We start from the raw sequence: 23100 nt of genomic DNA on the forward strand, positions 1-23100 counted from the left end.
TTCCTGACAGAGCTCGTCCTGGGAAATGAAAACGACATCACCCTCAGAGTACATACAGACTGGAGCTCAGAGCCCAGAGCAGGGAAAGGGCTGGGCAGAAGCAGAGCCTGCATGGAAGGCAGCCCCCTCCAGCCCCCAGGGCAGTGCGGCAATTGCTATTTTGGTTTTTCCAAGGTCTTTCCTGGACCCATGATTGCATTCCAGAGTCTGGGGATTAGTGCTGAAGACTATTTGAGCCCTTGCACCTGTCTAGACCTCACTGGACAAGAGGACCTGAATTTCACTTCTCTCAACACACCCCCCTCCATTATGCCAGGCCCACATCACCTCATCTAGGAAAATGGACCCATAACTCAGGATTTTTCACACAAATACAAACACACAAGTTGATAAGCACCTTAGATTTACTCTCCTCCCACCTCTGAAGCCACCTCGTTTAATTTATATATACATAGTATATAAACGGCTATACGACATTTGTTACCAACATTAACACAAGTTTAGGCTTTACTACTGTGTGAAAGTTTGTTAAAACGCACTCATCGTTTACTCAAAATAGATCTTTGTTATTTCATGAAAACAGTAAGAAGCTTGTATAACACGGGCGGCAAGCATTCCAAATGAACACATGAAGGAAATGGTTTTCTCTGGCTACATCAGCCTCAATCTTTAATGCTCTTAGTAAAAAAGTCCACTAAACAAAATGGAATCCTGGGGGCCACATTACATGAATCATTCATTAAATAACACTTCTGGAACAACCCAGGATCATGTAAGTGTAAGGGTTAAAGAAGGTCATATGTACCAAGCACAGGGCAGAGGAATAGACTGGATTTGATAATTTTACCCTAAATGAAAGGCGCTTGTGGGCAACAGCTCTGCCATCGGTACACATGGGCAGATGTTTCCATATCCGGCCATTCCCAGATTTTACTGACACGTCTTTTTCCACAGGTTCTCTGCCAATGACGTTTCCCCAGCAACAGAAGTTTGACATCACTGCTCCCAGAAGAGAGAATCAGCTCTCCTCGTTTGGGTCAGACAGGCCATGAGGTTTGGTCCAACCAACAGAACCAACCTCCCTGGATCCTGGAGGACCCAATGCCACTGGAACCAAAGGCTCCGTGCCTGGAAGGCAGGAGGCAGGTCCAGGGGGAGGAAGAGAGGCTGCTACCTGTCTGGAATGAAAGCATGAGGTCTTTTATTGTAAAGGCCAGAAGACACAGCTGTGCTGAGCTGCGCTGCCTGAAGCCTGCAGAACCTCCGCATGCTGGGTGAACCAACTCAAAGCCTTTCTCCTCCTGCACATGAACAATGGATTCACCCAGCATCCCCTCCACTACTGCTTCTACCCTCCTGACAGCTCGCCAGGGGAGCCGGCCGACGTTACCACCGTTTTCCAGAGAACGCCCGGCCAGCGGGCTGTGACTCAACCACTGCAGGGCCAGACCAAGTGGGAGCGCCACGCCGACCTCCAGGCCTCGGGCCAGCTGACAGGGCGCTCCTTCCCACCTCAGCTCTCCAGGGCACATCTAGTCTCTCTTCTTCCACCATTATTAACACTCACAGTGCACAGATAGGGTTTCCCTGTGCCTGGGCAGGGTTCTGTGTAGAGTCACTTGGAATGTGAGTGACGTCGGGGCAGGGGTCTGTGCACTCATCTGGTCACCGTAAACCCTCCCTCCCCGCCGGTCCTCACCTGCACTGCACTGTTTTCTGAGGGCCACCTGTCCTTCATGTTACGAGCAGCCAACTCCTTCAAGGAACAACAGACGGCAGCCCTGGATGAAGGTGTGGCGTGCGGCCCCCATGTGCCAAGGGCAGCTGCTGTCTTCCAGCAGCCAGCCAGCCCCCAGCTCCGCTTCTCGTCTAGCCCTGCTTCCTGCGCCCCAAACAGCCAGCCTTGCTGTGTGCCTGCGGGTGCACAGGGAAGAGGGCTGGGCTTTGGGGCCATCCGTGCCCTCTCTGAAGCTCCTGAACCCGCCCTATCCGTTACGATGAAAGGTGGCTTCCCCGTCCCTCCAGAGATTCCAGTTTCAGCCTCGGTCCCCAGGACTGGAATGTGGGGGGCAGAAGTGGAAAGAGGCAGGGGAGACCTGAACAGGGGCACCTAGGAGAAGAACAGGGAGCTCAAGGGGGGCTTGGTAGCAATGATGCTAAACGTTCTAATTTCAGCTCTCCTTCCAATACCCTTTTTTCCTACTCCTTGAAGAGCTTTAAAACATTGGGCCTTGATTCACAGATAAAAGGGGTGTCAGCTGGAGAAGCAAAACCAGGAGCCTATGGTAACCTTCCTCCCGCTGAGGGCAGTGAGGCCTCTAGTACCGAGAGGAAATCCCACCCAAATATACCCCTGACTGTCCCCCCGCAGGACAGGAAACCCAGGCATGGTCCTCATCACAGTCAGGCTAGCCTGGGGAAAGAAAAGCAGTGTCTATGTGGTTCCCACACTAGCACACTTGCGGAATGGGAACCCTTGGACTTGGCCCCTGCCAGAGAGCATTGAGCCACATCCCCGCCCAGACACAGCATATGGGACACCTCACACACTGATGCTCAAGATCTTGCCACGTCTGACACCCGAAGGCACTTATAAGGTTTTTCCAACATTATTTCATCTATCCCAGGATCCAGCCCTGTGAGATCAGTTAACGTCTGAGAAAATCAAGGTGCTAGAACAGCTAAAACAAAGGTGTGTGGTGGAGTGAGGGTAACGTGGGGGTCAACTTTCTAGCATCAAGGATGACACAGGGCTACAAAACTCCAGGCCTGAACCAAGTCAACCCCTGAGCCTGGGATTTCCCCTGGCTAAAACCTCCAGAACGCCTTTCCTATCATTAGCTTCAACCACCAGTGAACTGAGACTGCTCTTAGCTGGATTTCAGTTAAAGAATGTTTATGTGGTCATTATTTTGCAGCATTTGTTGACTGCATCTTTTCCCTTTTGTTTGCAAAAGTAAATCTCAAACCCCATATAGATGTTAACGGATTCAGACCACATTCAACCAGGTGTGAATAACCTCTCCACTAGGGCAGGAGGCATTCACCAGGAGGGTCTCCTCTGCAAGGAATGTTCTTCACTACTTGCTGAATCTGGATCACAGGCTCAGACCCCAGACCATCTGGGGTACAGGGCTACATGGCAACACCAATAGCACACGGGCTCAAAAAGAAAACAATACATTGGATAAGTTGTTCTAATCAACGTTTAAAGCTTTGTGTGTGTGCTTCTAATATAAAAAGATTTGTCTCCCCTCCTTAGCTTCCCATCCTATTTCACCATCTGTTCAAAATTATGTCCCGGAAAGCCTGAAAATTCACCTGCTGGCTATCCAGAAAATTATGCAGATGCAAAATCAGTGGAGAGACAACTCTGAAGTTTACATCTGAGGATGTTGCCAGCATAACTTTCATATCCAGATACTTTGTTTGATTAAGAATAGGAAATTCTATTATAAGAAAATAAAATTACCATGGCAACATTTTCCCAACACAGTTCGTAGTCACATGGACTTTTAAATGACACTAAGGTAGCTCAATAACAATTCACTACCAGTAATGACCAAGTACGACTGAATTCCCTAAAATGACATCCTTGCTTCCCCCATCTGCTCAATAACTCTTGCAACAGTTTTTGACTATTAAAAACTACCAAAATAGGATTTTTTAATTTATCAAGATCACATAATTCAACCCAAAGTATTCTATGCAATTGTGGTGGAGCTATTCAGATTCCGGACTTCTATGAAGAACAATCTAAAGGGCAAACTTCCAACACGGCTTCCTGAATGGTACTGGGCAACCCAGTCTGAAACTTCTAGAGACCTCAGGGATCATATTCAGATCTAAATTTTGGAAAACTATAATCAGTCAATATTTTGACAATGAGAGAAAGAAAAGTAACTTTTCAGAGCACTGGGTTAATTATAAAGCTTTATAAGCTATAAAGCTCTAAAAAAGTTAACACACACTTAACCCTTGTTCATAAAAAAATGAGACCCTTAATCTAATTAAGATGATTGGGAAAGGTGCGGAGGAGTAATTGATTCGGGAGATCTTCTGAGAACAAGTACACAGGGTCAAGTATCAAATGACATGATTAAAGTGACAGGTATTCGGCTGCCACCTAAAAGGCTGATGACAGCAGCCTCTCCCACCTGTGACTGCAAAGTGCCACCGTCTGAATATGTGCCTCGCCTACTCTAGTTTGTGGCCAACTGCAAGGAATCCTGATATTCTCATTTCTGCTCATGCTTATAAGTTAATGATCCGGTAGCACTGGTTACTCAATTTTAAAAATATTCAGATATACCCTGCAAATAAATACAAAACATTTCTGTATCCCTACAATCCCACTACCATAAAAGGTTATACATAAATTTAATGAATTCAGCTTTCTTAACCATTTTCTCAGCTTGTTTGTCCTTACCCTAAGGGAAGCCATGTTCAACTTATATCTAAAATATATTTAAATATTCTAAAGGTATCACATCAGACCTAAGTTATCAAAAATGTAAACAAAATTTATCCATCTTATAGTTATAAACCACTTTTTAAAGTTTTTAATTCACCCTCTACTGGCCCTCAAAAAAAAAACCTAACCAAGTCACATTTAGACTGAAAAGCTGATACAGATTTTTAACTGGTTCCTCAGAGACAACTGCCAATTACTTTAAACTACTGTTATTGAATCTAGTGGTTTATTGCATCACTCAATTTAAAAGACCAAAATGATTCCATTTTGGTCTTCCAATAATGCTATTTCTGAATAAGCCCCCAGATTCTGCCGTCCGAAGTAATTGTGCTGAACTGGAGATTCTGCAGTAACCCTTGGCACAAACCTGGGACTGGATGTCAAGCAATCTTATGCTTTCAACTGCACCTATGAAAAATCTCAGCTCCCGGGATCAATCCGCTTTGGTTGAAAGGAACTTCAAGGGTGGAAACTTAATGTGAAGTCGAGAAGCAAACAGGGGAACACCGATGACCCTCACAAGAAAATCAAAGGATCCGTTCATCCCGTGATGTCATCCTCACACTCCACAGTCAGACTGCTTCTCCTGAAGCTGCCTCGTCAGTATCTGATATGAAGACAGGAAAGCCACTCCTATGTGGAATAGGATTTGCCAGAGGTTCCTCAGCCCATGCAGGTACATGTTGCCCAGGCAAATAAAGAGCAGCATCAGCACCACCTTCATGGTCCTGGCTGGACTGTAGAACAGGTACAAGTAACACTGAAATGACACCAGAAGAGGAAGTCCCATCAGAGATAATGAAATGGCCAAGGTCAGACACAAGATTCGCTTATCGTACCTGCCACGCAGTGTCACTTCATACACATTAGCTTATTAAACTGAATTCGTTGCAATGGAGCTTGGACTCACTGGATCAGCTGCTGTTAATCACTGGATGAAAGTAGGGATTTGGAAGAGGTAAGAAAAGTGAAAAAGACATCACAGGAGGAACTAGAACATAGCACTCTTGAAAGAATTCAAGAAACACAGACAGAAATGCCCAGGCTGTGCTGCAGAGAAAGAAGAGATGCAGGTCAGGGGTAGACAGCCAGGCCAGAACACCCTAACAAGATCGACAGGCCTCCAGATGAATTTTCCTTCAGGGGGGTCATAACAGGTGAGAAAGCTGCTGAGAGAAGCTGTGCTTTTACTATTTTAGCGTTTCCTGAGTTACAACTGCATAGGGGACCACTGTTCCCTAGACAGCCTCCTTGTTATGTCTTCAAAAGCATCTCTGAGGACTTCCCTGGCAGTCCAGTGGTTAAGACTCCATGCTTCCACTGCAGGGTGCACGGGTTTGATCCCTGGTCGGGGAACTAAGATCCCACAGGCCAAGTGGCACAGCCTAAAAAAAAAAAAAGAGAGAGAGAAAAAAAAAAAAGCATATCTGACTCAGGGAAAGGTCTTGTAGCAGGGAGAGTGACTGATACTTCCTGTAGGGCTATCACACAGAAAGAGGCCATTCTTGTTCTGCAAAAGGTGGAAATCATTTTTTGGTTCAATGTTGGGTTTGTTTGTTTGTTTTTTTTAAAAAAGACACATTCTCAAAACACAGAGCAATCTGACTAAAGCTCAGGGGGGAAGGGAGAGAGTTCCCCATCGAAAGAGCTATCCAAGTAAGACTGCAGTTGAGGGCATGAAGGTGGAACTGTAAGATACCTGCAGCCCTGAAATGCAGGCTCCAGGAAACTTCTCCTGGCAACACCCAAGGTCTTAGAGACTTGTTTTCTTAAAAAATGAGTGCATTTTCAATCTTGGGATGAAAATTTCTTTTTGCACAATCAGGTAATTCTTAAAAACAGGCCATCTAGGATGTATGCAGGAGAGAGAGGAAGTGCCCTGAGAACAGAACTTTTCATTAAAAAAAAAAAAGAAGAAGAAGAAGAAGCTTAATCATGCAGAAAAGGTACTAAAATCCTAGTCCGTGTGGAGGATGAGGAAAGAGAGTCAGGTTTTTACTAGGATTAACTCTGCCTATAGGGGATCCAAAAGCTCCTTTTTACCCGACTCCTTAAGTACACAGCTTATTTGAAAATAACTAATAATCAAAGGGCTCTAGTTAGTGTTATAATTTTTGTTTCATTTCCTAAGGACAGATTTGACTCAGATGGTATTACTATTAAAAACAACAAATTTTTTAACCTAGTCCTGTGTTTGAAGAGAAACACATATACGGGGGCTTCCCTGGTGGCGCAGTGGTTGAGAATCTGCCTGCCGATGCAGGGGACACGGGTTCGAGCCCTGGTCTGGGAAGATTCCACATGCCGCGGAGCAACTAGGCCTGTGAGCCACAACTACTGAGCCTGCGCTTCTGGGGTCTGTGCTCCGCAACAAGAGAGGCCACGATAGTGAGAGGCCCGCGCACCGTGATAAAGAGTGGCCCCCGCTTGCCGCAACTGGAGAAAGCCCTCGCATAGAAACGAAGACCCAACACAGCCAAAAATAAATAAATAAATAAATAAATAAAAATGAATATCTGCTTACAAAAAAGAAAAAAAAAAAAAGAAAGAAACACAGATACATAGGTGTCACTTCTGCAGAAGGACATTTCTGTACTTGGACGCCCCGGCCATAAGCACAAGGCAGGACCCTGCCTCATACTGGTCAGGCCCAACCCAATCCCCACTGCAGTCTCACCCCTCGCTTCTTGGGAGCCCAGTTCAAATTCCTGGTTTCTGTCCTGCACTGTCAAAGGCCCTGAGGCCTAGGGCAAGTGGCTTTCCCTTTCTGAGCCCAAAGGTCTTTTCTCTGTAAAATGAGAGGATTGGGCAGGATGGGTGGAGGGTCCTTCCACTAAGGGCTGGTACTATATCCATCATTTGAACCAAGGCCTTGGTGGAACAAAAGCAGGATCTAGAAACTTGCTGATGGTTCCAACAGAACAAAATAAGGCCATGGGTTTAACCCACTCACTAAAACATCAACGTTTCACCCACCTGGAAAATGCAGGCTACAAAAGGAATAAGAAAAGCCAGAATATTTCCAATTTCTTCATGTGCAACCTAAGATAAATATGAGGAACACAAGGAAAGGAATATTTAGAGGACACGAAACATTATGACGTGAAATGCTTTACTCCGCATTGGGTCTGGTATGGTTGACAGTACAAAATCCCTGGCTGGGTGAGAAATAAGCCCCCGTTCACGCATCGCACCGGGGGTGACATGAAATCCTTCCGAATGGCCTGGACCCACCAAGCGCCCTCCAGTCCCCATGCATGTGCGCTGAGCCCTCAACCTGGAATGCCCCCACCCCCAGCCCTGCCACCTCTCAAAATCCAACTCATCTGTAAGTGCTAAGCTTTCCCCAACTCCTCCCACCCCCCGGTACTGCCACCTCCTTAGCGATGCTGTTGCACTCTGCTATGTGCCCCAACTCAGGGACTATGCCTTGACCAACGAACACCTGTTCTAGTGCATACAGACACTCGGTAAGCATCTGCTTACGAGTCGTCATAAACAATAGGAGTGGGAACCACACCACACATTGGCCAAAGACGGGGTGAGGAAACAGCCAGCCACCACTCACGGCCCAGGCCTGCTGCTGTTCCCCAAACGCTTCGGTCCCCATAAGCCACCAGAGATTCAGTCTAAGCTGCGCTTCAGACTTTAGCCACCACGTGCCTCGGTGCGAGCGTTACGGCTCTGTTTTTAATAGTAACATCTATCTGTTCATGTTCATAGTGGCTCCATACTTTTTCTTAAAGTGTTGGAAATACTTCAAAATTAAAAAATAATATTTAAAAAAGCACTGAAGTAGAAATGTGCTTTGAGATGAGCAGGCTGGCGAATCAACTTCGCGGTGACACAGTTCTTTTGACAAAGACACCAGGAAGCTGGTATCTGAATGATATCAATCAGACTAAGAGGCCACTCTCCCCAGGGGAAAAGAGGGCCTGAACGTTAAAGTTTGAGCATCAAACTTCTGCCCTGGATGAACAATCCAGCCCCCGCAGTGACTCCTGGAGTCCCCAGGGCCATGGGGTGGCCTGATGTCCTTGAAGCAAGTTTTCCATTTCTCACCAGTATCCCAGCAGGGCCCTTTGGCGTCTTAGGAAAACAGATACAAAAGAGCAAGTTTCATATTTGTTCAACTTACGACAAAGAATGAAACGAGAAGTAAAAATTTTACTTCAAATTTTAAAATGTAGTACATAATAGCCTTATAAATAATATGTATCCCCATCTGTTTCTTCCATCATGTGTCTTTTGATTTAAAATGTATATAAAAGGTTACCTGTAAAGAATGTTCTGCGAGGTGAATTCCACGAATGAGGTTCAGAGCAGCGCACATGATGTTGAGAATAAGAGAGAGGATGCCCAGGGCTGTCACAGGTTCCATTCGGAAATTAGGAGCTTCACAATGAAAAACGAGAAGTGTCTAGTGAAAATAATTTCCATATGAAGGAAAAATAAAGACATTAACTAGACTTCTGCTAATGAAAAGGTTTATTATGTTAAACACACAACTGCAAACATATTAATTTAAAAAGCAGCTGTAGTTAGAGGGGGAAAAGGCATGAAATGAAGGACAGAATGGATCTGGGAATCCAAGGTGAATTTCTTCCAGAAAGAGGCCACTTCTCTGAGCAAGCACAGATTTTTCAAGTGCTTCATTTCCTTTCTATTTAAAACAGTGGTTCCCAACCAGAGACGATATGGCCCCTCAATCAGTGTCTAGAGACATTTTGGGTTGTCCCCACTGGGGACAGGTTGCTACTGGCATCTGTCATGGGTGGAGGCCATGAATGTTTCTAGACATCCTACAATGCACAAGACAGCCCTCACAACAAAGAACTTCCAGTACAAAATGTCAATAGGGCTAAGGTTGAGAAATCCTGATTTAAAGCAGTTTATGGCTTTAGCTGTAAATTGGTTGTCAAATCCTGAAGCATTTCTATTACACAGCTCAACCCTCAGCTTGTAAAATGTTCCATTCTTTTTCTGACAAGCACAACATTCAGTGTCATGTGTGCTTCTGGAGCAATTCACAGCAAATGCAATTTTTTTAATTCCAAAATTATTGGGAAGAGGAGGGAAACATTGATTATTTCAGCTACAAGCTGTTTCTGGAACTCTAATTAGGACAAATGATCATTCTCTCTTTAAAGATAACTGCTGAAACGGATTCTGGTTCACTCAATTAAATAGTGTCCCACCCATTCCCTTGCTATGCTCCTTTCAGATCATCCTTTCTTGTCCTTACATTTCCCACATACGCATACACACACACAGATATCTAGCCACAACCCAACTGACGCCTACTGTTAGTGTGTTAGCGTTTCCACTGAGCAATTCAAAGTTTCTGTTAGAACAGAGCATGCTACCTGTAAAGGTTCTAGCCTTGGAACAATAGGGGGAGTCAAACCAGAGTAAAACATCCTAGAAAGACAGGCAAGTTGACACTTTCTGGATTTTCTCCTCTTGTCTAAGTGTTTATAAGACAAAACATACATCACAACGTTACCCTGTCTACAGACACGGCAAAGGAGAAGCTTGGGGTCTGATTACCCAGTCTTCCTTCCACAAAAGTTAAGTTCAATCCCAATATAAATTACAACAACTTATTGAATGGCGTAAAAGCCAATCCAGGAATTTACTGGTTGAAACAGATCAAATCGAAACACAAAGTTAAGCCAAAACTGTGAACATTTTTAATACACCACTTTCAAAATTCAAGCAATGAATTTAGTATAAAACTGTTAAAACAAAGTAATTAGACTGTTATAATGCAGATGGTTCTGTCTTCCAGGGAAGGATTCAGCTTTTACACCGTTACAGAATTCTTAGAATGTAAATATCCACTTTAATTAAAGATTGGTTTCATTGTGTGTAACTGTAAACAAGGAATGCAAAAAAGCATGCTTTGCTATGTGCTAGGCATTGAGCGGCTACTGGTGTTAATGCCAGACTAAGTCACGGACGCCAGGGCACTGTGAGCACGTTCATTAACACCTCATTCCTCAGATAAGGACTCGGAAATCCAAAGGGATAGAGGGATGTTCCCGGGTCCCACAGAGAAGCAGAGAGTGAGAGGTCTAGAAGCCCTGGCTCTGGCCCCTGCCCACTCTCAACCCCACAGCCCTCCACTCCCTCCATCAAGGAGTGGGGGTTTCTCAGTGGAGATTCCCAATGTTTCACTAAATGATGAGATAAGGACTCACTGTCAAAGGAAAACAGGAGAGGGGGAGAGAGAGAGAGAGAGAGAGAGAGAGAATGTACACATCTGTACAGTTCAATACGTGACTTCCAGCAAAAGAGAGTGAAAATCTCCTTTACACCATTTAAATGTGCAGATTTCACCCTGGTTAAGAAAACAACCTGCCAAGTCACTCTTCTCCTGAATTTCGTCAAAAGAGTTGCCTCTCTTCAGATCGACTCACTGGTCACAACAGTTGAGTTTTTTATAACAGCCACCTGGAACAAGATCAGCCCATGTTTCTCCCCAGGTATTTTATACACTGCCCCCCACCCAAACACCTTCCTACTTCCTACTAAAACAGTCAACTGTGCATTTGAAATACACAATCTCACCTCATCTTTATCAACGTCAGAGAGCAGCAGGCCACTTACCAGGCTCCAAGTGCATCTGTGGGTGACCGTTCATCACCCCGTTAGCCACATCTGTGTCCTCCAGAGTGAGAACCACTGGAGGCTGGAACTTGAGTTCCTCCTGAATTTTTTCTAAGCTGCTCTCCATCTGGGTGGAACTTACATAGTTAAAATGCCACTTCACTTTCTGAATGACGCTGTCTGCGAAAAGAGAGCGACCCAAGCTGAGTGTCTTCATTACAATGGATGTTATAAGACAATACGTACACAATGAAGTTTACACTTCTAAGCAAGCTAGTAAGTCAGGCAGACTCTGAAGAGTGTCAACTACACATGAAGGTCAAATGATTAGTACGTATCAGGACTGGTCTCATCAATCTCTTCAAAGCAGAATAATTAAAACGTGACAGTCTGTCCATCAGAACCTCAGTGGCAAGGGAGTCAGGGGACAGAGGCTTGAGTCTTAGCTCAGCCACGACTCCTAGTACAATCCTGGGCCATTCATAGAATATTTCTAAGATAGAAAAATGGGGGTAGTCATTTTTGACCTGATTATCCCAAGAAAAGGCGTGTGAGAAAAAATTACAAATCATTGTGAGTATGTTGTGCAAACTAGGATTATATATCTGAAAGGTACTGGTTTTAATTCTTTTATTTACATTAGTGTTAACCATTACCAAGTTTTAATAAGTATTTGAAGTGAAGTTTCATACATATTGGCAAAGCAAAATCATGTATAATTCTAAAAAATCATGTATAATTCTAATATCCACATACTTTTACTTATATTCTACTCGCCCTCAGTAATGAATAAACGTGATGCAGGGAAGGGTCTCCTGTGAGACCAAGCCCACCGCTTTGGAAGGAAGGCGCATGCAGAGATGAGGGGAGAGAAGAACACAGGTCTACCAGCCGCCCATCAAATAACAGCCCAGGGATGCTGCAGCTGTGGTCCGACTGGGGACAGCACGCCCTTCAGAAGAAGAAGTGGGGCTGAGGGCGGCAGCTGGACCAATCCTCACAGGGAGACTCAGGCAGAACTCATGGTCTATGTCACAGGGCTACCAGACTGGGGCCCGAGTATCAGGGAGCTCCCCAGCACCAAAAGGGGGTGCTGGCCCCACCACTGATGGGCCAGCCAGAGACCACATGAGGGGATGTGGGCAGTAGCTGCCAGCAGCATAAGTGGCAACACTTCCAGGTGCCAGCCCTGCACCTGACCCTGAGTACCAAATGCTGCCAGGCCCTCGTTCAAGAGCATCACAGGGACCATGGCGATTTACACTGAGACCAGAGAATGTCCCCCAACTCCCACCTCTACTCCTCCTCTCCAGGATCTCAAAATGACTTGAATCACGGCTGACAGACACTGATAGCATACGCTATAATTACCCTGCTGTGTTCCAAAGCCCTGAGCCTCCACACGGCCTCTCTGGCAGGGCCTAGAAAAGGAGTATCCTCTTGCAGAGCTGTGCTCCTCAAACCTCTGCATGAAGGACCAGTTTTTTCTTATTTCCAAATGCTTGCAGACAGATACTTTGATAAAATACAACTGAAAATATCGCAGGAGTGCCAAATTACTGTAAGAATTTCTAAACTCTTATTCTCACTCTCTGTACGTCCCTCATGCTGGAAGAACGGGTACCACCCTTGAGCAGTGCTGCTCTAGAGCAGGGGTTGGCAGTGTTCTCAGAGTGCCAGAGAGTCAATGTTTTAGGCTTATGGGCCCTAGATGGTCCATCACAACAGCTCACCTCTGCTAGGGAAGGGCAAAAGCAGCCACAGACAACCCGTTAGTAATAGAATAAGCATGGCTATGTTCCACTTTATTTACAAAAAACAGACCCTTGGCCCACAGTTTGCTGACGCCTGCTCCAGAATAAGGTACAGGTTTTGCCATTCTTCCACCCTGCCCCAGGCTCTGGAGAGATGAAAAGCCACAGTGTTGAACCTCCAAGCTTGCAGGCCCCTTCCACTGCTGTGAAATCTCATGGTATAATGCTCTCCAGTGACATGTTACAGCACCTCCAGTGGTTTTCCCTGACGGTCAAAGCCAAATCCAAACTGGAAATTCTACACATACAATGCCGCGAGAGAGAACAATCAATACGAACGAGGGTTACGAACCAAATTCGAGAAAGGCGTATGGCCTGGAGGCTAGGCCAATGCAGGTGGTGTCATAGGAAGCTGTGAATTCCCACCACAGGGTCTCCAGGAAGCAGAAGGCCATGGCTGCTGGACACTGGCGGGAGCAGATAGCCATGCAGGCTACATCCCTCGAAGAAGAAAAGCTGGAACAAAAGAGCGTCATCTGCGTTACCAGGGAACAGACTCATGTACTCGCATCCCGCACCCAGACGCCACGTTGCCTCAACTCTGGATCTGCTGGGCCTTGAATAGTCCTGGAGCTGTCTGTTGCATCTCTTCAGCTAGACCTGCCAGGGACCGTGCCTTTCTTATACTTCCTCTAAAATGTATAGTGGCATTTGCCACTGACAATGTGTGGTCACTCTAACTTATTTATTATTAACTAAGCTATGGGACCGCTCACCTGTAAGGAACAAAAGCCTTAGTTTCCTCTGTGAAAATAATGGTGAATATTTAAGTCAAAATACAAATGAGTAGAACATTTTACATTCTACTTTTCAAAAAATGACTGAAGTACCCAGAACTTCATTTGAAGTGACAGGTTTTTTGTTTGTTTGTTTGTTTGTTTGAACAGAGAAAAGGTTTCCTATTGGAGGTACAGCACAAAGTTCGCATAGACTGTTAGATAATCACAGCATAATGAGGAAGGGACCACCGAGGAAGGTGGTTTCAGGCACCCAGAGAAAGGAGCTGTAGATGTGGGCAGATGCAGCTCAGCTTTTGCCCCTGAGCACCCAGAGCCCATACCACAGGGTGACAGCTTCATATGCCTACCATCTGGATCCCTCCTCGGGCCACAACCCTTCTTGCCTGACAGTACCACCAAGCCTGGAACTAGGCCTGGACTTTTCCTTTTGTTTTCCTAATTCTGAGACTGAATTCCCCTGAAAGGATGCCACCTTCTCAGGTCAATCAAAAATTTACTATTCAAGGGGAACAGAAAGAACTTGGTAAGTGAAGGCCTAAATTCTGGAAAACAATGGTGTAAAATCTATAACAAGCCATTTTGAGATTTCGAAACCTGCCTTGCCCCATCCCTCCGTAGAACGGCTTTTTACTCTAACCCCTAGAATAAGAAATGACATAACACATGAGGAGCAGACCTTGGTGCCTGGTTGCCTCCATTCAAATCCTGGCTCTACCATTTACTACCAGTCTAACCTTAGGGAAGCTGTTTAACCTTAGTTTCCTCCTCTGTAAAACAGGTATAATGCCATTATCTACCTCATAAGCCCATACAGCACTTAGAGTAGTACCTGGCCCATGGAAAACAATCATATTAGCTCTTATTACCATGATTATTGTAACCACTTGATTCCTACTCCCACTGGAGCATTTGCCCCACTGTGTAATATTCAGTTATATATTTCTCTTGTCCCCTTATTAGACCTGGAGTTCCTTGAGAAGAGGGACCTACTTATGCTCATTTTTACTCCCCTGCTCCTGTCATATAAACATTTTTTACTTTAAAGTGTTTAAAAAGTGAAAACATTAAAAAAGCAAAAACTGAAGGCAGGAACTCTAAGTCTTTTCTCTGATTTTCTTGGCTTCCTCACTCTCGTCCTTTTCCTTTCCTGACATTTTAATCTAGTATCTCCTTTCGACCCACCTTTTTTCCACCCCTGCACCTAATGCAGAAAAAACTACCAAACTAAAGGCATGAAGACTGGGTAACCAGGGCCTGCCGATGCTCACGGCCGCTCTGCCAGCTGATTCACTTTGCCATACGGCAGAAACTAACAGAACATTGTAAAGCAACTATACTCCAATAAAAACTAATTACAAAAAAAAAAAAAAGAAAGAAAGAAAGGTGGGAGTTGGGGCAACAGTGCTTGAGTCCCTTTGATTCTATTGTAAATACACACAACCTTGGACTGCTGTCTGATGTGAGACCTGCTTTTAACACACAGCGTCATCAGCATAATGTCACCTCTGCACGTGGTTAAGATGTTCTTGAGCAGTGAACATGCTTGCTTACTGGATACTGAAGTCAAGTCCTTCTGCAGAACCTCGACCTGGATACTGGGCCAGTCGCAAGGCTAAAGTCTTGAGCCGTCTCCTGCATTCCAGAAAATCTTGGCTGTGGTAAAAGTCAGTGGAGGCCGAGAGGGGCAGTCCATCCCTCACCCTAACCACACAGGCAAAAAGGATCATGGACATGGTCCACAAGAGAAGTCATGAGGACACCTGAGGAAGGAAGGTCACCTTGTTACTGAGGGCCGGGTGATGAGCCAGGGACACCACCGCCCTTGAAATGTTCACTCTGGGTTGTTTCACCCTCACCCCCACCACAAATATGAATGTGGCTTTTATTTTTATTTCCCTGCCCTCTACTGCTATGTCACTCCCAATTGTCCTCCCTCCATTAGCCTCCCTGTCTCTTCTTCACTTGTAATCCTCCTTTTCCTTCTCTCTAATGAATCTCTCCATTTGCAGAATTAAACCAACTGGGATGAGGGAACAGAGACCAGAACGGCTCAGGAGCAACAGCAGCGACAGTGGGGAGCAGGACAAAGGCAGCAAGATGGTCCCAAAGGGCCAGGAAGAGCCTGACACTGATGCAGCAGGGGTGGGGTCCAGGGACCTGGGCATTTCAGGTCATCCAGCGAGGTAGGTGCTGAGCAGTTTACTTGCCATATCCTCACCTGAAGTGGAGGGCTTCTGAGCATTTAACCTAAAGCTGGCAGCAAGGAAAGCAGAAGGCAAAAATAAAACAGAGAGGATAGTATGACCTACTGAATTTCTGCACATCTGACACAGAGCCAGTGTTCAAAATGATGAGAGTTCCTACAGATGGCTAAAGGAAGTCACTTAGCAAATAAGATACTAAATTTTGAGCCATGATATGTGACCACCATTAAGCAACAAAAGGAGACAGATTCTGAGGCCTCATGGCACCTGTGGCAAATTAGAACAAGGTGCTTCTCGGGGTAGAAACAACCCTGGACCAGTTCTGCTGGCAGGTGGGTGTCAGCCCCCATCTATTAACTCTGCAGGTGCTCATACAGGGCATAAATTGCACCTCTGCATGTGGCAGCCCTGCAACCAGGGATTAGTGAGGAGGCTAGTACAGCTTTGATGCATCTTCCTATGGACCTACACATCCTGTTTCACAGATCCTGTTGTCAGATCCTCTACCTGGATAGGATATTAACAGGTATGGGCACTGGTGGACTTTTCTCCCAAAGAACACTAGGGATGTAATTTGGCATCTCAATTACCACGAGCTATAGGAAACAGGAGCCCCAGGATGTACACTACTCTCTTCACCTTTGTGCCTCTGTGCACTCTTCGCCTATATCTACACTCCTCTGATCTCCCCAGATTCAAATCCACACCAAGGACTGTCTCCAATACAAAATTAAAAGTAAAATACCATTTAAAATCCAAAAAATGATCTCAATAAAGCTATATTTTATAGCTTTTCCATCTGTAATGGATGAATGGATAATTATTCCCATTTTATACATGAAGAAACGGCAGTGGTATAAAAATAAGAGATGGCAAAAAGAAAAATCAGTCTACCAAGCAACAGACCATACTCAGCCCATTTGTCCCATCTCCCCACACTTTCCATTGAAGGGTAAAAATGTGAAAAGTCTCAGGAGATAGAAAAGGAAGAAATAAAACTACTCCTATCTGCAGATGGCATAATTTCTACATGGAAAATGCCAAAGAGACTACTAAAAAAGAACTCCTAAAATGAATGAGCTCAGCAAGGTTGCAGAATATAAGACCGATATACAAAATCAATTCTTTTTCTACGTACCAGCAATAAACATATAGAAACCAAAATTAAAAATAAAATACCACTGACAATCATCCAAAAAAATGATCTCAATAAAGCTATACTTTTTTTTTTTTTTTTTTTTTTTTTGCGGCGGCCACTGCTGTGGCCTTTCCCGTTGCGGAGCACAGGCTTCCGGACGCGCAGGCCCAGCGGCCATGGCTCACGGGCCCAGCCGCTCCGCGGCATGTGGGATCCTCCCGGACCGGGGCACGAACCCGTGTCCCCTGCATCAGCAGGCGGACTCCCAACCACTGCGCCACCAGGGAAGCCCAAAGCTATACTTTCTTTAATGCAATACTTAGGTGTTAATCTAACAAAACATGTATAGAACTTGTATGCTGAAAACTACAAAACATTGCTGAAAGAAATCAAAGCAGTCCTAAATAAATAAGGAAATATATCATGTTATTAATTGGAAGACTCAACATAGTAAAGATATCAATTCTCCCCCCAAAGTGATATACAGGTTCAATATAATTCCTGTAAAAATATCAGCAAGATAGCTTGTAGATACAGATAAGATTATTCTAAAATTTATATGGAAGGGCAAACAAGCTAAAATAGCTAAAACAATTCTGAAAAAGAATAAAGTGGACTGTACCTCACTATCCTATTTCACGATTTACTGTATAGCTACAGTAATCAAGATTGTGCAGTACTGGCAGGGGAACAGACACACAGATCAATGAAACAGAATACAGAACCCAGAAACAGACCTACACAAGAACAGCCAAATGATTTCTGACAATGGTGCAAAAGCAATTAAATGGAGGAAGGATAGTCTTTTCAACAAATGGTGCTGGAGCAATGAATATATCTATAGGAAGGGAGGGAGGGAAGGAGGGAGGGAGGAAGGAAGGAAAGAAAAAAAGAGAATCTTGACCTAATCTCACACCTCTCATTATTTTGATGATAATCAAAATATATCATAAATTTAAATGTAAAAAGTAAAACTATAAAAGTGGAAGAAAACATAGGAGAAAATCTTCAGGACTTAGGGGAAGAGTTCTTATGTACGACACCAAAAGCATAACCCATAAAAGAAAAACAGTAAATTGGATTTAATCAAAATTAAAAACTTTTGCACTGCAAAAGTCCATGTGAAGAGGATGAAAAGAAAAGCCAGAGACTGGGAAAAAAATATTTTTAAACCACATACCTAATAAAGGACTCTAGATATCTAGAATTTTTAAAGAACTCTCAAAACTCAACAGTTATAAAACAAATAATTCAGTTAGAAAATGGACAAAGTACATGAACAGACATTTCACCAGAGGATACAGAAATGGCAAATAAGAACATGAAAAGATGTTTAGCATCACTAGCTATTAAGGGAAATGCAACTTAAGATCACAATGAGATAATACTACATACTTATTGGCACAGGTAAAAATTTTTTAAGTGATAATATCAAATGCTGGCAAGCATGCACAGCATTTGATGTGCACATAATGTGTGAGAACTGGATCTCTCACACGTTACTGGTAGGACTGTAAAATGGTACAGTCACTCTGGAAAATACTTTATTTTAAAACTAAGCTTGCAATTATCATACAGTCTATCAATCATACTCTGTACTATCTCTGCAATTTCCTGTCAGTATAATTACTTTAAAGTAAAAACAGAAAAAAAAAAGTATTACCTTAAGGTTTTTATATCACTTGAAGTATGCTCATACTTGCTTTTTACATTTAAATGTCATTTAAAAAAATCTCTACTAGTAGAACAATAATCTTTTATGCTAATTAACTGTAATTCTGATGATTTATGCATGAATGTTGAAGGGCATGTTTTATAGGGAGCAGCTCCATTCCTACATGACATTTCTAAACTGCTAGGTACTATAATCTCTGAATTCATTAAAATAAAAGCCACTTGCAGATAACCAGTATTCAGTTTAAAACAGGAAAGCAGTGGCATGAATCTGGAAAATCATGTCACAGTTACAGAAAAAATATTATCAATTACACAAGGACAAAGGCAGCCTAACAGTGCTCACCCCGACATACAAATCTGTCTTACTAGCTCCTTCTACAGGCCAGCAGACCCTGTAACCTGGCACTACGTCTGGCACATATTAGGAAGCCCTCAATAAAAACTTTTTTGTTGTTGTTGTTGTTATTGCGGTACGCGGGCCTCTCACCGCCGTGGCCTCTCCCGTTGCGGAGCACAGGCTCCCGACGCGCAGGCTCAGAGGCCATGGCTCACGGGCCCAGCCGCTCCGCGGCACGTGGGATCCTCCCGGACCGGGGCACGAACCCGCGCCCCCCGCATCGGCAGGCGGACTTTCAACCACTGCGCCACCAGGGAAGCCCAATATAAAAACTTTTAAACTAATAAAACTTATTAAAAAAAAGTTAAGTTTTAAAACTAATAAAAATTTTTCCACGATAAATCTCTACTTGGAGAGGAAAAAAGAGGTTTACATAAATGAAGTTTTAAAAAATAGAAACTGAAATAGTAATCAAATATAGCACTCTAGTTACTATTAGGTTTTATCAAAATTATATTTTAGTCTGTCTCTGCCATTTCCTAAATCCTTTTCTCAGCATCTATTTATAAACTGCTCATGTCAGAGATTATCCATATTCTACCAGCAAAAGACTGTGCTTAGCTGGAGGGCCCCCTTGTTCCAACTGGTTTCTTTTCGTCCCTGTATCCTTAACCCTCTCTCAAACCCCTGCCACATACACTTCTCCTCCCTCCAAAAGAGAGACAGAAAGAAAGGGGGAGAGACAAACAGCATTAAATGACCAGGCCTTGCAAAATAGTAATTTAAAGAAGCAAAACAAGTTTCACTTGGCACACAAATATTCAAACACAAGCGTTCACCATAAGGCATTACCCACTCCTCAAATCCAAAATACAGAAGACAGGGGCTTCCCTAGTGGTGCAGTAGTTAAGAATCCACCTGCCAATGCAGGGGACACGGGTTCGAGCCCTGGTCCGGGAAGATCCCACACGTCGCGGAGCAACTAAGCCCGTGCGCCGCAACTACTGAGCCTGCGCTCTAGAGCCTGTGAGCCACAACTACCGAGCCTGTGTGCCTAGAGCCCGTGCTCCGCAACAAGAGAAGCCCCCGCAATGAGAAGCCTGCGCACCGCAACAAAGAGTAGCCCCCTCTCACCGCAACTAGAGAAAGCCCGCGCATGCAGCAATGAAAACCCAATGCAGCCAAAAATAAAATAAATTTTAAATAAATTTTTTAAAAATACAGAAGACAAAATAGAGTTATATCACCCTTACTGAATTCACCTTCAGCCACAGGACTTGAGAACTGGTTACCTCATTTGTAGTTCAAGAAAGTGCCTTGGTTCCTCATTGCTTGGGGATGGGGTAGGGAGAGGGTAGAGGTCAAGTCTGTCACTTGTTAGGAGCTAAGAAGAGTGGGGGGCTGAATTTGATAGCAACTAATATTATATGCCAGGCACTGTGCTATGAACTTTTACACTGATAATGTTATTTAATGCTCATAACTATCTATGGGGTAGGCATAATCTACACTGGACAGAAGGGAAAACTGTAGCTCCAAGGCTTAAGTGGTAGAGCCAGTATTCCATCCAAAACCTCCTTACACAAAATACTGGAAAGCCTATGATCTTTCCACTACACTCTGCTTCTCTAAATCCAATCTTTGGGATTACAGCTACTCTATTTCCCGAAAACAATTCCTTCCCCTGGAGCACTGATACTTAGAACTAATCAGAGACCTGTTAATAAAAGCAGCCAAGGCCTAGGATTACACTAGTTACAACTTCTCCTTACTCATTGTATTACTTTGGATAAGTTGGTTTTCCTCTCTGAGCATTGGTCATCTTTGGATGCGGTGGATCTCTGAGGCTCCTTTTAAGAATAAAAAGCTTTGGGACCCCAAGATGTCCTCTGTGTTGTAAACACAAACTCTTAGAGCTATAACAACATTGTCTAAAATGTATTTTCCAGAGCAAACTGTGATGTCAATTTAATTCTGTTTAGCAATATTAATGCACTTTCAATTATTTACATTTTTATTTTACTAAAATTATCTCTATCAGAATTAATTCCCTTCTTTGTAAAATTTAATGAAGATTTACCCTATCCACCGTCTGAGCTTTATTACTTTTCTGACCGTGTCACAAATTTCACCAGTTACTTTTAACCACTGGGAATATTCTTTTGTGGCTTTGATGTCTACAAACCTAATTAAGCACCGGGGTGCTTAATCCTTCTGGCTCTGGAAGTCTAGATGTAATACTGTAACAGACACAAATATACAGTACCATCTGATATTCAGAAAAGCTGGTCTAGTGCACCCAGTATTTGGTAAACCAAGTCTTATAATATTGGCACGCGAAGGGAAGTTTGCTATTAAAACACTCTACCTGAGTTTCGTGGATAATTAAGGAAACAATCATCCCCTCTATCATTTGGACACACCCCGTCTCCTCCCACTGGGGGCAACGCTCTACCCGCGTCGGCCGCTGAGGGTTCCTGGCAGGCGCGCACCTCGGATCGTCCTGTTGTCAGGAGAGCAGCCGGCGGCAGAAAAGGGGGGGCAGAAGACTTCGGGACGCCAGACGAAGCCCTGGAGAGCTAAGCCGGGCCTGATGGCTGGGCGGGCCCGGGGGGGAGGGACGGCCCTCCACCTCCAGGCCCGCCCTGCGCCACACCCGACGCCGCCAGCTCTTGACTAACGGACCGCAGCGCCCGCCTCCGCCCGCCAGCCCTCACCTCGCCCCGCCAGCGGCCTCCGGGAGTCGGCGCCCTCCCGCCGCGCCGCCGCGCCACCCTCAGCCTTCTCCGCAACCTTAGCCCACCCGGCGAACCTGGCCCAGGTCACCGGCGGCGCGCATGCGCGAGTCTTGAAACACCACCCCACGCCCTCATTCGCTGCTGCTGAGCAACACCCACACCCGAACCTACCAATCCTGGTGCGCCCACACTGCCTGGTCCCGGCGGAGTCTTGAATGAAGCGGTTCTTAAAGGACTGCGACCCAAATTTAGATGGGGCGTGTGTGGGGCGCGCCTCCCAACTTTCCTCACATCTGTTGGCTCTCACCCGCGGGGATTTGAGTTCCAAGCCTGTAATTCCCACGTCCGGAGGTGAGAGAAGTTTTGCAGTTTAAGCTCAGTTCCTGCCGGGTTAGCAAACGGACTGACGTGGAGGCAGGGAAGTTCCGCGTGACGCCGCGACACGCCCGGGGCGTGGGTTCAGTTGTCTGCTTGGCGGGAGGCCCGAGATAGGCAAACCAAAGAGCACAGCCACCTGCCAGCCTGGCTGAGATGCCAAAGTCCGACCCCCAGGAACACACCCCAGTCTGGGGGTGGACGTACTCACAGACAGATGACCGGCTGAAGGGAGATTGGGAAGGAGTGTTCATCCATTTATTCATTCAACAATTTTTGAGCACCTGCTGCGAACCAGACACTATGCCGGGCACTGTGGACACAGCGAGTAACTCCTGACAGTAAAAACTGTGCTAGCAGAGCAGAGTGAGAGCACCCATCCCACAATACACAGCTCGTGTTTAAATACAAACCGAGCTATGTGCTCTTCCGAGAGGAGCACGGGTTTTGAAAGAATTTACAGGAGCTTCTGGTCTGGACTTGGGGGTTCAAGGAGGCTTCCCTGAGAACGTGACATTAGACGAGTAGTAGCTAACTAGGCAAAGGGAAGAAGAGTGTTTCAGACAGAGAGATGTATAAAGAGCTCTGTGTGGACTGCAGCAGGGCTCCTTGAAGGATGAAAACCAACACTGGATGGGGGTGTGGGGAGGGGAGGTGGATAGGGAGTTATTTAATAGGCACATAATTTCAGTTGGGAAAGATGAAAAAGTTCTGGAAATAGATGGTGGTTGCACAACAATGTAATGTACTAAATGTCACAGAACTGTACATTTACAAATGGTTAAAACGGTAAGTTTTGTGTTATGTATATTTTCCCACCAAGAAAAAAAGGAAAGAAAGAGAAGTAACTCAGAATTTATTTTTATTTTTTATCATTTAAATTTTATTTTAGTTATTTTTTATACAGCAGGTTCTTATTAGTCATCAGTTTTATACACATCAGTGTATACATGTCAATCCCAATCGCCCAATTCATCACACCACCACCCCT

At 44.7% G+C, this 23100-nt stretch overlaps 1 protein-coding gene across 7 annotated transcripts; it reads right to left on the reverse strand.

Annotated features, from left to right (window-relative positions):
* Positions 1–524: 524 nt before the first annotated feature.
* SEC22C (SEC22 homolog C, vesicle trafficking protein) lies at positions 525–22069 on the reverse strand. 7 transcript variants are annotated; one of them, XM_060162231.1, is made up of 8 exons: positions 21489–21583; positions 15859–15893; positions 15192–15400; positions 13193–13356; positions 11087–11266; positions 8751–8869; positions 7451–7516; positions 525–5234 (listed from the first exon to the last, which is right to left on the reverse strand). In XM_060162231.1, exons 3-8 carry the CDS (start codon positions 15371–15373, stop codon positions 5034–5036), a joined length of 912 nt encoding a protein of 303 aa, XP_060018214.1. In that variant the 5' UTR covers positions 15374–15400; positions 15859–15893; positions 21489–21583; the 3' UTR covers positions 525–5033. The 7 variants fall into 7 exon arrangements, with proteins under 7 accessions (XP_060018214.1, XP_060018213.1, XP_060018212.1 ...); XM_060162230.1 differs by lacking the exons at positions 15859–15893; positions 21489–21583 and adding an exon at positions 21906–22069; XM_060162229.1 differs by lacking the exons at positions 15859–15893; positions 21489–21583 and adding an exon at positions 21714–21809.
* Positions 22070–23100: the final 1031 nt, after the last annotated feature.

Source organism: Lagenorhynchus albirostris, chromosome 10 (assembly GCF_949774975.1).
Source record: "Lagenorhynchus albirostris chromosome 10, mLagAlb1.1, whole genome shotgun sequence".
Taxonomy (NCBI): domain Eukaryota; kingdom Metazoa; phylum Chordata; class Mammalia; order Artiodactyla; family Delphinidae; genus Lagenorhynchus; species Lagenorhynchus albirostris.

What these genes read in the sequence shown, in the direction of transcription:
- SEC22C (XM_060162230.1), bottom strand. Translation starts at nt 15,373, where the DNA reads ATGTCCATGATCCTTTTTGCCTGTGTGGTTAGGGTGAGGGATGGACTG. An exon ending in ATACGCCTTTCTCGAATTTG is followed by an intron (nt 11,267 to 13,192) that starts GTTCGTAACCCT and finishes CTCTTTTCGCAG; the next exon opens with ACAGCGTCATTCAGAAAGTG. An exon ending in ACAGATGCACTTGGAGCCTG is followed by an intron (nt 8,870 to 11,086) that starts GTAAGTGGCCTG and finishes TTCATTGTGAAG; the next exon opens with CTCCTAATTTCCGAATGGAA.